Genomic DNA, 15,870 nt, shown 5'->3' with positions numbered 1-15,870 from the left:
TTCCACTATACCTACATATACCTACTACTTTCATATCTGTCTTCTATATATATATATATATATAATACATTCTTCAAATGTGCTTTAAAATGTATGGTTTTCCCTTTCATGAACAAGAAAATAATGACGTTTGCTGTTGGGCTGGTATAATAATGCTATGGGGCTGGTATGAAATTTTTTCCAGGGCTGGATTTTATTCCCAGTCCGGCCCTGGGTGAATTACTGTCCTGAATTTGTCTACTGAAATCAGTCAGTGTTCAGAATTGAAGTATTATTATTGTACAGGTTTTAACTAAATAACATAGAACGTTATTCATTATCTGTCTTGTGATGAACTAACTCAGTAACCAGCAGTAACAATCTAAATATACCACTTAACAACTAGTTTCCTATTTTACTAGCTATAATAAAATCAGTTTGGCACGACAGGGAATTGAGCAGTGTTGAAATGTAAGACTCAATCTCACAGACGACATTCCCTTTCTAGTTATATATGTCAGAACTATGAGTACTTGCTCATTGTGGAATTCTGCAGCAAACATGTTTCAGTAGCTTGGTTATTGAGTGCCAAGGTACAATGTGCTTTGATTGTCCTTATACAAACACTCATGAGCACAAAATGATTGTCAGATAGGATTGCTATCAAAATAAGAACATTTGCAAGTTACAGACATTTCTAAGATAAATAATTGGAAAAGTACCAGGCAATGTTAAATGCATTCTAAGTGTTAGGCCCCGTACTCACGACCAAACATGTCTGCTGAAACTGGTCCGCAGGCCAGTTTCAGCAGACATGTTTGGTCGTGTGTGGGCGCGAGCGGGCCGAATTCCAGCAAACATTTGCCCGCCGGGCCTTTTCCCAGCGGACAAATATTCCTGGACTTGTTTTAAAACAGTCCGCTGGAATCCTGCCCGCTCGGACATGTACGGTCGTCAGTACAGACCTACCGTACATGTCCAGGCGCCCGCCGTCCCTCGCATGCGTCGAATGACTTCGACGCATGCGTGGAAGCATTTTAAAGGCGGGCCGCCCACGTCGCTGCGTCATTGTCGCGGCGACACCGCGTCATCGACGCGGCGACACCGCGGACACGCCCCGCGTATTGTTTACGCGCGGACTTCTGTACGATGGTGTGTACAACCATCGTACAGAAGCCCTCTGGCAGACATGTATGGTGAAAACGGTCCGACGGACCGCTTTCACCATACATGTTTGGTCGTGAGTACCCGGCCTTAATGTCACCAGCGCTGGCATGTAATAAACAGATAAAGCAGCTGTATCTCAATTTCCTTAAAAGGTATTTACATTACCAAACTCTAAATTATACAACACTGACCTGATATTTATTAACGGTGTCCTTCTAAGAACAAAAAATGCAAGTAAACATTTCACCAAAAAAACACAATGAAATGCAAAATTATATAAAAACTCTATAAAGTGTCCATGCAATATACACTGCTCAGAAAAAAAAGGAACACTTTTTAATCAGAGTATAGCATCAAGTCAAGTTGGTCCGGATTCACAAACAGTGGCGCATATTTATGCCGCCGTAGCGTATCTTCTTTACGCTACGCCGACGCAGCGCAGAGAGGCAAGCACTGGATTCACAAAGCCAGTGCTGCCAAATCTGCACTGGGTTTCCTAGGCGTAAGCAGGCGTATGTGGAAGTGGGCGTGAGCCATGCAAATGAGGCGTGACCCCATGCAAATAATGGGCTGAGTCTCAGACAGATAAGTATAATGAACGGCGCATGCGCCGTCCCGTGGACGCATCCCAGTACGCATGCTCAGAATCACGTCGGATCTACTCCCTAAGATACGATGGATCACTGCCTACGGCGTGAACGTAACCTACGCCCAGCCATATTCACGTCCAATGTAAACGACGTTAAATATGACGGCTTGAGTTCCCTGGTGCAGACCTTTGCATGGAAGCTGCTGAGTTACACCTCCTTTATGGGGCATAACTTTACTCCGGCGTATGACTTTACGCGCACTGCGTCGGACGGACGTTCGTGAATCGGCGTATCTCCCTCATTTGCATATGTGAATAGAAAATCAATGGGAGCGCCAAATACGTCCAGCGTAAATATGCGCCCACTCTACCCCGGCGTAGGCAAGTTGCGTCGGTCGGATGAAGCCTATTTTCAGGCGTATCTAGTTTTGTGGGCACGGCGCACAGATACGACTGCGCATATTTGCACTTACGCGGCGTATCTCGAGATACGTCGGCGCAAGTGCTTTGTGAATCCGGGCCTGAAACTCTTGGGATATTGATCTGTTCAGTTAAGTAGCAGAGGGGGTTGTTAATCAGTTTCAGCTGCTTTGGTGTTAATGAAATGAACAACTGGTGCACTAGATGGGCAACAATGAGACAAACTCTAAAACAGGAGTGGTTTTAAAGGTGGAGGCCACTGACATTTTTTCCCCTACTAATCATTTCTGACTGTTTTTCACTAGTTTTGCATTTAGCTGGGGTTAGTACCACTACTGGTAGTATGAGGCTGGATTCACCCTATACTACACGACAGTAGTATGACTTTCATCCTATTTTGCTCTGCAACATCAGTCCTACATTGGTCCTACATTGGTCCTACATTGGTCCGACATTCCATCCGACTTTCATGAACAGGATACTACTTTGATCCGACTTTGTGACAGTCTGACTTGTCCTTTGACCAATCAAAACAGCCCCAGTGTTAGATAAATTCCTTGTACTGCTGTTGTAATCATCATGTCGGATGTCAGAAGTCGGATGGTAAGGACAAGGATCCTACTTTGGTCCGACTTCAATGATATTCAATAGGCTGAAGTAGGATCAAAGTCAGACCAAAGTATTACAGGGAGCATTTTCAAAGTCGGACCGACTTGTGTCGGACCAGTTAAGACAGCTCCTCTCATAGGGAAACATTGATATTCGGTGTATTCAAGGGGAGTGACTGTATCCTGATAAAACAAGGCACACAGTTTTGCTTTCTAGAAGTTAAAATTGATCCAGATGGTCATTATATATTTCTTTTGTGCTTCCTTTACGGGACAATATGCATACTGGCAGAGTTATACATTCCTCCTCCATTCTCGGGCCGGCCTCCTTAAAACTTTAGCTGACTTTATGTCCCGGGCATACCGGTCCTGGTCCTAGGAGACTTTAATAATTACATAGATTATGAGAAGGACAAGTTCAGTGCCTGCATCGGCGATGAATCTCAGAAGCTACAGGGGCCTACCCCTTTTGCACGCCTTCTTCTGGAGATGGGCCTTACTGATGTTTGGAGAATGCATAACCCGGACACCAGGATGTACTCATGTCAGTCTGCTTCGATAGGAAGACTATCTAGAATTGACTTGGGGGTGGGTAATGACCTTCTGTTACCAATGGTTGACTCCCCGCAGTTCCACCCCAGACAGGTCTCGGACCACTCCCCACTCTCGATAGACCTACGGGTAAGGGGGGTTAGAGGTAATAGAATATGGAAACTCAACTCTTTCTGGCTGTCTCTCCTGCCGGACCTTGATCCGATCCCAGAACTCCTAACCAACTTTTTTAAACATAATATCCTTAAGGAACGTGATGCGCCTGATAGCTGACTTTTGGGAGTTGTCAGAATTTAGTATTAATTGGAACAACTCTTTCTGGCTGTCTCTCCTGCCGGACCTTGATCCGATCCCAGAACTTCTAACCAACTTTTTTAAACATAATATCCTTAAGGAACGTGATGCGCCTGATAGCTGACTTTTGGGAGTTGTCAGAATTTAGTATTAATTGGAACAATTAACAACAGTGCTTATGCCCTTAGATCCTTTGACGCGGCCCTTACCTCATTGTGCAAAAGACAGGGAGTTTCATTACCTACTGTAGGTATACAGGTGACCCCAGACCCAACTCAATACTGTACCTTACACTGAATTTGGTTCCTCTGCTCTGCAAATTCCAGACGAAATGCTCGACATGGACAAAGTTACCTCTTTCAGTCACCGGGAGGGCAAATTTAATCAAAATGGTATGGGCCCCACAACTTCTTTACATATTCCATAATGCGCCCATATGGATACCACACAAATGGTTTGTTCAAATAGATGCTCAATTCAGAGATTTAATCTGGGGTAATAAGTCAGCAAGGATCAGCCTATACTCATTACAACTAGCTAAAGATCAAGGCGGCCTGGCAGAGCCGCATGCCAGATACTACTTTGTAGCCTTCCAACTTCAACACCTTGGTAATTAGGAGGCTATACTCTTATTGAACACCCTGTGGAAATACACTAGATCTATGCTGAAAATCAGGGGAGTGTGTTCATTTACACCCATATGGAGGAATAAATACTATAAGGAACTTTTCAAGCTTAAAGATTTTCGCTCTTGGGAGACGGCAGGCATTCTATATATTACCCAGTTGTTCAACGGAACAATATTTAATCCTTTACAGATCTCAAAGAGGAGTTATCCCTCAATAGAACACAATTTTATAAATACCTACAACTGAGGCCCCATACACACCATAGAATCTATCCGCAGATAAATCCCATCGAATGGGTTTCAGCGGATAGATTCTATGGTGTGTACACTCCGGCGGATATTTATCCGCGGATTTTTCCGAATTCCAGCAGATAGATATTTGTCGACATGCACAGAATATCTATCCGCTGGAATCGGATCCCACGGATGGATCCGCTGGTCTGTACAGACTCACCGAATCCATCCGTCCGAAGGGATCCCCCGCATGCGTCGCAATGATTCAACGCATGCGTGGAATTCCTTATATGACAGCGTCGCGCCCGTCGCCGCGTCATAATCGCGGCGACGGCGCGACACGTCATCGCCAGAGGATTTCGGCGCGGATTTCAATGCGATGGTGAGTACACTCCATCGCATTAAAATCTGCTGAAATCCTCGAGAGGATTTATCCGCGGAAACGGTCCGCTGGACCGTATCCGCGGATAAATCCTCCCGTGTGTATGGGGCCTGAGGCATGCTGTTCAGAGTGAGCATAGAATATCTCCACTTGCGTCAGTATCACATCCTCTGATGACTGATGTGCTGTTGACGGAAGATAGGAAAGGTATGATATCGAGAGTGTATGCTAGGCTACTTCACTCCATGCATGACACAGCTACACTTCCCTGCAGAAAGGGGTGGGGAAGAGATTTGGGTCCTATAAACGGGGAAACATGGGAACTATGCCTAACCTCTGCCCCACTAGTTTCTGCGTCGCATAGACTATCGCATTTATTCCTACTACATAGAGTATATAGGACTCCAACACTACTGCATATGTGGGGATTTAGAGATATTCCATTATGCCTGAAATGCTGCACGCATGATGGAGATTTATTGCACATGATGTGGAAATTCCCGAAACTTTTCCGGTATTGGCAATATGTTCTCTCTACTATTTCCCAGGTATACCAATTTCCGGTTCCGCATGACCCAGTTGTGTAACTGCTTGGTGCCTTGGAGATACCCTCACTTTCGCCGAATGGCCGTACCGTAGTTTTGCGCCTATTATATATAGCCCGAAAGACGATCGCGAGGCTCTGGATAACTCAGAGGATACAAACAGGGAGACAATGGGTGGAATTGGTAAACAGCATGTTAATACGAGAGAAACATACTTATCAACATAGAAATGTCCTGAAAAAATTCTACTCAATGTGGCAACCTTGGCATGACACACCAGGGCTAGGCCCAACTCAGTTGGTGAAGGATAAACTTTTGCAAATGTGATATAATGGCTCTGGAGGTATAGATTCAGCCCGTGGAATAATTCTCTGTCCATACCGCAGATGTTCTTGGAGGTACCATGGTGGTTAACAAGAATTGTATTAGATAAGTTACCTCTATACCCGACTGGGGTATAGATGTCTGTCTGTTTTCCCCCCTTCTCTGTACTGCTGTTCGTGTTATCTATCCAGTACTTTTCATGGTTCAGGAACTATCTAAATGGAAAAAAACTCTGCGCTAACCAAGTGATTAAAAAAAAATTAGTGCTGCTGCTTGTGATAAAGCCTAAATACTAAAAGCTCAAAAACCAATGGAAAAATAAAAAAACAAGCGCGCAACCATTAATTGATTAGTGAAATATCAAAATGTGAAAAAAAAAATGAAAATAAAACATCTATGTGTGTATCACAATAATCACTGTATGAAGGTAATTAACTCTGTGTAAGAGCCGGTTCACACTGAGGCGGCACGACTTTGGGGGCGACTCGGCAAGGCGTCCTGAAGACAACTTCAGAGGCGACTTGCAAAATTACTTCTGTATAGAAGTCAATGCAAGTCGCCCCGAGTCGCCCCCGAAGTCGTACAAGAACCTTTTTCTAAGTCGGAGCGACTTGCGTCGCTCCTATTAGAACGGTTCTATTGAATACAATGGGACGCAACTTGTCAGGTGGCTGAGTCGCCTGACGAGTCGCCCCAGTGTGAACCAGCTCTTAAGGACAAAACGAACAACTTTATATAAGCCGTACTGTGCACAAAAAACAGGAGTCCATTTATGTATTTTAAACATGAAATTAGTCCATATAGAACGTATTATCCAGTATACTGTGCTGTGTTAAACAGAAGTCCATATGGATAACCCAATAGTATCAATTAGGCTTATATAAAGTTGTTAGTTTTGTCCTTAACACAGAGTTAATTACCTTCATACATTTCTATGTTGATAAGTACGTTTCTCTCGTATTAACATGCTGTTTACCAATTCCACCCATTGTCTCCCTGTTGGTACCCTCTGAGTTATCCAGAGCCTTTAAGGCTTCATTTCCATGGATGTTTTTGGACGTTTTTACAGCCACTTTTCTGAGCGTTTTCTGCAGCTTAAAAACGGCTCTCCATGTTAGTCTATGGCCTCATGCCCACCATGACGTTTTTGAGCTGTAGATGGCTGAGCCGTTTTTAAGCTGCAAAAAAAAACCCAGGACCTGTGCGTTCTGAAGCTCCAGCGTTAGAGCTGTAAAAACACCAGACGTTAAAAAACGATCAGAAACGATAAAAAACGCGCAAAAACGCTACCGTAGCGTTTTTGAGCTCCAGCTCAAAAAAAAACCCAAAAAAAAACATGGACAGGCGTTTTTAAGCTGTAAAAATGGCTAAAAAAAGTGGCTGTAAAAACGTCCATGGAAATGAAGCCTAATTGAACAAGTTATAAGCTGATTGGTTTCTATGCAGAGCTGCACCAGATTTTGCACACTCCAGTTTTAGTAAATGAACCCCTAAATATCTGTTTTAATCATTTAAGATGCAAACCACTGCTGTATGTACTGTACAACTGCCTCTGGTCATAAAATTATTATACTTAACATTATAATGTGTCAGGTAATAACTGAATTATTTAATTTCACAAATAAAAGTAAAATGACTTCAAACGAGTTTACCTGAGGTTAGTTCCAATACCTCTCATACAGTAAATTGGTGTTATAAGATAATTATTAATTGATGATTTGGAATAAAATATGACATTCTCATAAAATCTTAACCACTTGCTGCCCGGCGTATAGTCATATGAGGTCCGCAGGAACCTTTCGTCCCTCTGGGCCCGCACCCGCCGCATTTCTCGGTGGGCATGCCCGGCGGCGGCGATGTCTGCCGGGCACCCGCAATCGCGGCAGAACCGTGGATCTGTGTGTGTAAACACACAGATCCATGTCCTGTCAGAGGTGAGGAGACTGATGTGTGTTCCAGTACAGAGGAACACCGATCGGTCTCCTCCCCTTGTGAGTCCCCTCCACCTACAGTAAGAATCACGCCCAGGGAACATATTTAACCCCTTTAGCGCCCCTTAGTGTTAACCCCTTCCCTGCCAGTCACATTTACACAGTAATCAGTGCAGTTTCATAGCACTAATCGCTGTATAAATGTGAATGGTCCCAAAAACGTGTCAAAAGTGTCCTATATGTCCGTGGCAATGTCACGGTCACAATAAAAATCGCAGATCGCCGCCATTACTAGTAAAAAAAAAAAAATGCCATAAAACTATCCCCTACTTTGTAGATGCTATGGGTCAGATTCATAAAAGAGATACGACTACGTATCTCCTGATACGCCATCGTATCTCTGAGATACGAAGGTCGTATCTATGCGCCTGATTCATAGAATCAGGTTACGCATAGATCTCCCTAAGATCCGACAGGTGTAAGTGACTTACACCGTCGGATCTTAGACTGCAATTCTAGGCCGGCCGCTAGGTGGCGATTCCATTGCGGTCGGCGTAGAATATGCAAATGACTAGTTACGCCGATTCACGAACGTACGCTTTGCCCGTCGCAGTAAATGTACGCCGTTTCCGTAGGGATACGCGGCGTAAAGATAAAGCTGCCCTCTAGGTGGTCTAGCCAATGTTAAGTATGGCCGTCGTTCCCGCGTCGAAATTTGAAATTTAACGTCGTTTGCGTAAGTCGTCCGTGAATGGCACTGGACGCCATTTACGTTAACGTCGAAAGAAATGACGTCCTTGCGACGTCATTTAGCGCAATGCACGCCGGGAAATTTTAGGGACGGAGCATGTGCAGTACGTTTGGCGCGGGAACGCGCCTAATTTAAATGGTCCCCGCCCCATTTGAATTAGGCGGACTTGCGCCAGGCGGATTTACGCTACGCCGCCGCAACTTTGCAGGCAAGTGCTTTGTGAATCAAGCACTTGCCCGTAAAACTTGCAGCAGTGTAACGTAAATGTGATACGTTACGCCGCCGCTACGTTACGCGATTCTACCTGAATCTGGCCCTATAACTTTTGTGCAAACCAATCAAATACGCTTATTGCGATTTTTTTTTTACCAAAAATATGTAGAAGTATGTGTATAAATATATAGAAGAATACATATCGGCCTAAACTGAGATTTTTTTAATTTTTTTTTATTGTGATATTTATTAAATCAAAAAGTAAACAATTTAGTTTTTTTCAAAATTGTCGCTCTTCTTTTGTTTATAGCGCGAAAAATAAAAACCGCAGAGGTGATCAAATATCACCCAATGAAAGCTCTATTTGTGGGGAAAAATTCATTTTGAATACAGCGTTGCATGACCGCGCAATTGTCATTCAAAGTGCGACAGTGCTGAAAACTAAAAATTAGTCTGGGCAGGAAGGGGGTGAAAATGCCCAGTATTGAAGTGGTTAAAAGTCTGTTAGTGCCTCATAATATCCAGTTTACAATTACCTTTTAAGTATTCAATTATTAATCGAACATTTACTTGTTTGAATTTAAGGAAAATAACTTCTCTTAATAGCATAACAGAGAAAAATCCTGCCATGTGTATATATTGAATTTTTCCTAATAGTAATATTTTGTTATTGGTAGTACAAATACCTTCGGAATCTCCAAGATCCAACGTGCCTTTCACTTGGGAGAAACACCACAATGTCTCCTGGGTAAGATCCCCAAATCCTAGAAAAAGAAAAAAAGTTACCATTCAATGTTGTGCTGTCAAAAAGTTTACTGCACTTGTTCTTGTTGTAGGCAATTACTCACCTGGTAGCATCCTTCACATAGTATAGTAATATCCAGGATGGAAATGTATTGGTGGAACAGTGGGCACAGCAGTGTGCAAGTGCCTGAATTCTCTATCTGACTGCTTTTTCTGTATGCTGCTTGAGTACAATGTTGATTTCATTTATATCTGGTTCAATTGGAGTCAGTCCCCTGAACATCAGCGAAAGAGTCGCAGAGTGTTATGAAAGCCTGCAGTCACATCACTTATAAGTGGAAATATGTTACAGAATACTAATCATGTACACAGAAGCTCAAAAGTGTTGATTTGGGCTCTGTTTTTCATTATTAGCCCATATTCAAAGAAGAATTACGCACAAATCATTACCAAGAATTATGTGTGGTTTATGTGTACAGTATATAAAATTACCATTGTCAGACATTTTAACTGAATATCCTTGAATCTGAGGTCAAAGCTTAAAGTGGATGTAAACCCAAAATGTTTTATTTTTGTTGTTGATGTCACAATGTAGAGTATAAGATTCCCTATCATCTGTGCCCAGTCTTGCCAAACAGAGTTAATCCAGCGCTGAGCAATCCTCTTTTAATGTTCAGTGAAAATTAACAGAATTCCAGATAAAAACTTGCCAAATTATAAAGTCCGTTTCTCTGTTCTTGCTTTGTGTTACAGGTTATTTACATATCCTGGTAATATACAATGAACTTTGGATCACCTCATGTTATGATAAACATAGCATAACATATGATAAACATGTCCAAGCTCTAGATATGTAAATAACTTGTAACACAAAGCAAGAACAGAGAAACGGACTTTATAATTTGGCAAGTTTTTATCTGGAATTCTGTTAATTTTCACTGAACATTAAAAGAGGATTGCTCAGCGCTGGATTAACTCTGTGTGGCAAGACTGGGCACAGATGATAGGAAATCTTATACTCTACATTGTGACATCAAAAAAATATATATATATATTTTTTGGGTTTACATCCACTTTAAGTGGCATTATTGTAATTTAGCTATAGGCCTGGTGGTGCAGCTTTAAAATATATCTAAAAAAATATATATAAATACACATTATATTACCAAAAGTATTGGGACCCCTGCCTTTACACACACATGAGCTTTAATGTCATCCCAGTCTTAGTCTGTAGGGTTCAATATTAAGTTGGCCCACCCTTTTCAGCTATAACAGCTTCAACTCTTCTGGGAAGACTGTCCACAAGGTTTAGGAGTGTGTCTATGGGAATATTTGACCATTCTTCCAGAAGTGAATTTGTGAGGTCAGACACGGATGTGGACGAGAAGGCCTGGCTCACAGTTTTCTCTCTTATTCATCCCAAAGGTGTTCTATCGTGTTGACATCAGGACTCTGTGAAGGTCAGTCAAGTTCCTCCACCCCAAACTCGCTCACCCATGTTTTTATGGACCTTGTTTGTGTACTGGGCTCATTTGTGGAAAGAGATTATGTTGTGGGGCTGTTTTTCAGGGATTGGGCTTGGCCCTTTAGTTCCAGTGAAGGAAACATGATTGTAAAGTACCGTATTTATTATACCACACAATTTTTTCCCTTAAAATCAGGGGAAAATCGTGGGTGCGCGATATACGCCGATCCCCACTGTCTCTCTGAGAGCTGAGCCGAGCCAAGCCGAGTGTACTGCGCACTCGGCTTGGCTCGGCCACGCTCGGCTCTGCCCGCAGCCAAGAGAAGCCTAGAGGAGCCGAACACACAGGAAATCCGGCTCCTGTCGGCTCGTGACAAAATCGAAAGCTATTATAGTAATGAAATGCAGTATATCTGTACATGGTACTCAACTCACAGAGGAGGGAAAAGTATGCCTCAGTTGATAATATCTTGACATGATATTTAGATTCAAGTTGTATTGCTTCACTCAGAATTGTCTGTGTTGCCTGGACAATAACAGCTGGAAATTTTTAATTTTTTAAGTTTAATCTAATTGGTTGCTAGGCCACAGCATAGCCAGGGGTCCCAATACTTTTGACAGTATATTACAGCTTACCAGTCCTTAGTTGTAGTGGCTTAGTTTCCTAATTTTAGGCTTATTATCCTTGTTTTTCCTGGTGATAACTAATACCATGCTTCATCTCATAAGGTGTCTCAATTCTATGGAGGAGCAATGAAGGAGACCCCTTTAGACAGTAGCGTTGACATTCTGGGAAGAGGGTAGTGTAAGGCCGCATACACACGATCGGTCTGGACGACCGTTTCATCGGTCCAAACCGATCGTGTGTGGGCCCCATCGGTCAGTTATCCTTCGGTCAAAAAAAGGAGAACTTGCTTTAAAATGTTACCGATGGACGCCTAACCGATAGGTCAAAACCGATCGTTAGTATGCAAAAGCATTGGTTAAAAACCCGCGCATGCTCAGAATCAAGTCGACGCATGCTTGGAAGCATTGAACTTCGTTTTTTTCAGCACGTTGTTGTGTTTTACGTCACCGCGTTCTGACACGATCGTTTTTTTAACTGATGGTGTGTAGGCGCGAAGGACCATCAGTCAGCTTTATTGGTTAACCGATGACAACGGTCCTTCGGACCATTCTCATCGGATGGACTGATCGTGTGTACGCGGCCTTAGAAGATCAAGCAAATCTAGACGAGAGAGAGAGAGAGAGATTTTTCTTAACTACAAGTGCCCCTTACCTGCATAGGTGTTTTCTTGGGGGGGGGGGGTGAGTGAACTAACCCTTTAAAGCCAATCTCCAGCTAACACTTTTTAAGCAGTCGCAGAAACAGTTTTCTTCTTTTGAAATGAAGGTTTTAAATACTGTAAATAATGAAAAGTTGACCATTGTCAGCGTTAAATGGTCTTAACCCCCTAACTACTAATTTTGCTGGACAGCTTAGTGTGTTGAAGGAAGCTGAAAAATAATGTACTGGCCACATCCCCAGGTGAAAAAAAAAAAATCTTGAAAAATTAAAACGAATGCAGCCACCATATTTTAAGAAATGGTACACTCCAATCTATTCATGTTTTGATTTTAAGTTTAGATATAATTTAACTGGCCTCTTCTTTTATATAGCTTCCCTAGTTGGAATGTATTTAGCTAGTTTAACCACTTCAGCCCTGGAAGAATTGGCTGCCCAATGACCGGGCCATTTTTTGTCATTTAGCACTGCGTCGCTTTAACTGACAATTGCACGTGCGATGCTATACCCAAACAAAATCGACGTCCTTTTTTTCCCACAAATAGAGCTTTCTTTTGGGGGTATTTGATCACCTTTATGATTTAAATTTTTTTGCGCTATAAACAAAAGAAGAGCGACAATTCTGAAAAAAAAAAAATATTTTGTCCTTTTTGCTATAATAAATATCCCATTTTTTTTCCCCTCAGTTTAGGGCAATATGAATTCTTCTACATATTCTTGGTAAAAATAACCGCAACAAGCGTATATTGATTGGTTTGAGCAAAAGTTATAGCATCTACAAAATAGGGGATAGTTTTATAGCATTTTTATTATTATTATTTTTTACTAGTAATGGCGGCGATCTGCGATTTTTATCGAGACTGCGACATTATGCCAAACACATCGGACACTTTTGACACATTTTTGGGACCATTGGCATTTATACAGCAATTAGTGCTATAAAAATGCACTAATTACTGTACTGTAAAAATGTCACTGGCAGGGAAGGGGTTAACACTAGGGGGCTTTCAAGGGGTTAATTGTATTTTCTGATGTGTGTTCTAACTGAAGGGGGGGAGGGGACTGACTAGAGGAAATTACAGACCGTGATTCCTAGCTATTAGGAACTCACGATCTGCATTTCCTCACTGAGCAGAACAGGGATGTGTGGGCTTACGAGCATCGGCACCCCCGTGATGCAACGGGCACGCGCACATTCCTGCTACCACCACTTAAAGCGACCGATGTACAGCTATGACGGTTCGCTTAGCGGAGCCAGACCTGCCGCAGTATAACTGCTAGTGGCTGGTCAACAAGCGGTTAAACTGAAAGTTCGGATTAAGTTTTAATTATATTTAGGTAGATTCAGTAAGAGTTAGGCCGACTTATCAGTAGATAAGTCGACCTAACTCAGAATCTACGCCGACCTATGTTTAAGCGTATGCTCAAACAGAGATACGCTTAAACATATCTAAGATAGGATGGCTTGCGCCGTCCTATCTTAGATTGCAATATTTTGGATGGCCGCTAGATGGCGCTTCCATTGCGGTTGGCGTAGAATATGTAAATGAGGGGATACGCCGATTCACGAACGTACGCCCGGCCGACGCAGTACTTTTACCCCGTTTGCGTAAGAGATAGGCCACGTAAAGTTAGAGCTAGGCCCTAGTGGAATAGTAATGTTAAGTATGGCCGCTGTTCCCGCCGCGAAATTCAAAATGTTTACGTCGTTTGCGTAAGTTGTCCGTGAATCGGGATTTACGTCGTTTTCGTCCACTTTAAAATCAATAGGCCCGTACTGCGTACTTAACCGCAATGCACACTGGGAAATATAGGCGCCCGGCGCATGCACAGTATTAAAAAAACGTAAAAAATGTGAGGTCAAGCCTCATTAACATTAAACACGCCCCCCCAACACATTTGAATTAGGCCCCCTTACGCCCGCCGATTTAGGCTACGCCGTCGTAACTTAGCAGGCAAGTACATTGTGAATCATGTACTTGCCTAGATAACTTACGGCGGCTTAGCTTAAATTCCTTAAGCTACGCCGCCGCAAAGTTGCGGCATTCTACCTGAATCTACCTAATTGATTTTAATTTCTCTCCTGTATAGGGTCACCTTGACAAACAATTGTATTTTTTTACTATATGATTATGCAGCCACCACACATATTAACGAGGGGTTGAATCTAAAAACAAATACGTCACTAGCCCAGCTAGAAGAGGGCAATGTGCCAAGCAACCAGCTGCAAGGCAGGATAAATGGTGACCCATTTGTAATCTTTGCACTCTGCTGCCATGGCCTAGTAAGAAAGTATTTGCTGTATTCTCTGGGATCGAATACTCCTTGGTGGCTTGGAGGAAAGCTGATCTATACCTAAGGTGACAACACTGTCTTACCAGGGGAGTTGCGCTTACTGTCTACTGAAGTGCTACACTAATAAGGAAGGCATTAAAAAGCCATTATAGTAATGAAATGCAGTATATCTGTACATGGCACTCAACTCACAGAGGAGGGAAAAGTATGCCTCAGTTGATAATATCTTGACATGATATTTAGATTCAAGTTTTATTGCTTCACTCAGAATTGTCTGTGTTGCCTGGACAATAACAGCTGGAAATTTTAAATTTTTTAACTTTAATCTAATTGGTTGCTAGGCCACAGCATAGCCAGTTTTCGCTCAAATTAACTGGCTTTTTTTTTTCTATTTTACAATTTTCTTGTTCTTTTCCTATTTTTCATACACTTGTTCTATATTTGTTTTTCTACTGTTTAACATTTTTTTATTTCTATTCTTTTTCGTCTATTTATTTATTATCAGAGGGAACATATTGGGAATATAACATCAAAGAGTACATCACATTTTTATGTTTGGAGGTATCTTGGTTCTATTCCCTGGCTTCCTAAACCAAATACTCGTTCTGGTCCTAATTAATCTACTTTATTTACCTGGCATATTAAATATAATTTCTTCATGGGGTTGTTTCATTCCCTTAAAAGAAAAAACAAGATGCCATTGCAAGTGCAGCATATTGCTTTCAGTAAACTGTACCCATGGTGCTGTATTCTCTAAATTGTTCCTGTTTATGGGAAGGTTTTTTGTTTTCTAATATCACCTCCACAAGAACAATGGGCCAGATCCACAAATATCGGGCGCAACTTAAATCTTCCGATTTAAGTTACACCGCCGCAAAATTTCTACCTAAGTGCCCGATCCACAAAGCACTTACCTAGAAATTTTCAGCGGTGTAACTTAAATCTGTCCGGCGCAAGGTGGGCCCAATCGAATGGGGCGAGTCCCATTTAAATTAGGCGCGCTCCCGCCTAAATTACTGCGCATGCTCCGTCGGGTAAATTACCCGACGTGCATTGCGCTAACTGACGTCGCTCCGACGTCATTTGCTTAGACGTTAGCGTAAATGGCGTCCAGCGCCATTCACGGACGTCTTACGCAAACGACGTGGAGTTTTAAATTTCGACGCGGGAACGACGGCCATACTTACCATGGCTTAGTCAAATAGGACTCAGCCCTAGTTTTACGCGGCGGAACTCGACGTAAACGACGTAGATTTAGAGCGACGGGCCGTTCGGGACGTTCGGGGATCGCCGTAAGTCTTCATTTGCATATTCTACGCCGGCCGCAATGGCCTCGCCACCTAGCGGCCGGCCTAGAATTGCATCCTTAAGATCCGACAGTGTAATTCAATTACACCTGTCGGATCTTCTGCCTATCTATGCGAAACTGATTCTGTGGATCAGTCGCATAGATAGAAACAGAGA

The 15,870-nt window shown here is 42.5% G+C and overlaps 1 protein-coding gene across 1 annotated transcript in view; it reads right to left on the bottom strand.

Annotated features, from left to right (window-relative positions):
• Positions 1-9,541, bottom strand: part of PPP2R2B (protein phosphatase 2 regulatory subunit Bbeta) — a 482,864-nt gene extending 473,323 nt beyond the window's left edge. Inside the window, exons 1-2 of the mRNA XM_040344569.1 lie at positions 9,466-9,541; positions 9,304-9,381 (exon numbers count right to left, since the gene is read on the bottom strand). Of these exons, the coding sequence (XP_040200503.1) occupies positions 9,304-9,381; positions 9,466-9,475 (88 nt within the window). The 5' untranslated portion in view covers positions 9,476-9,541. The remainder of the gene's footprint in view (positions 1-9,303; positions 9,382-9,465) is intronic.
• Positions 9,542-15,870: the final 6,329 nt, after the last annotated feature.

Source organism: Rana temporaria, chromosome 3 (genome assembly GCF_905171775.1).
Source record: "Rana temporaria chromosome 3, aRanTem1.1, whole genome shotgun sequence".
In the NCBI taxonomy this organism is placed as follows: domain Eukaryota; kingdom Metazoa; phylum Chordata; class Amphibia; order Anura; family Ranidae; genus Rana; species Rana temporaria.
Note: the sequence above shows the minus strand (reverse complement) of the source record. Positions and strands in the feature narration are given on the sequence as shown.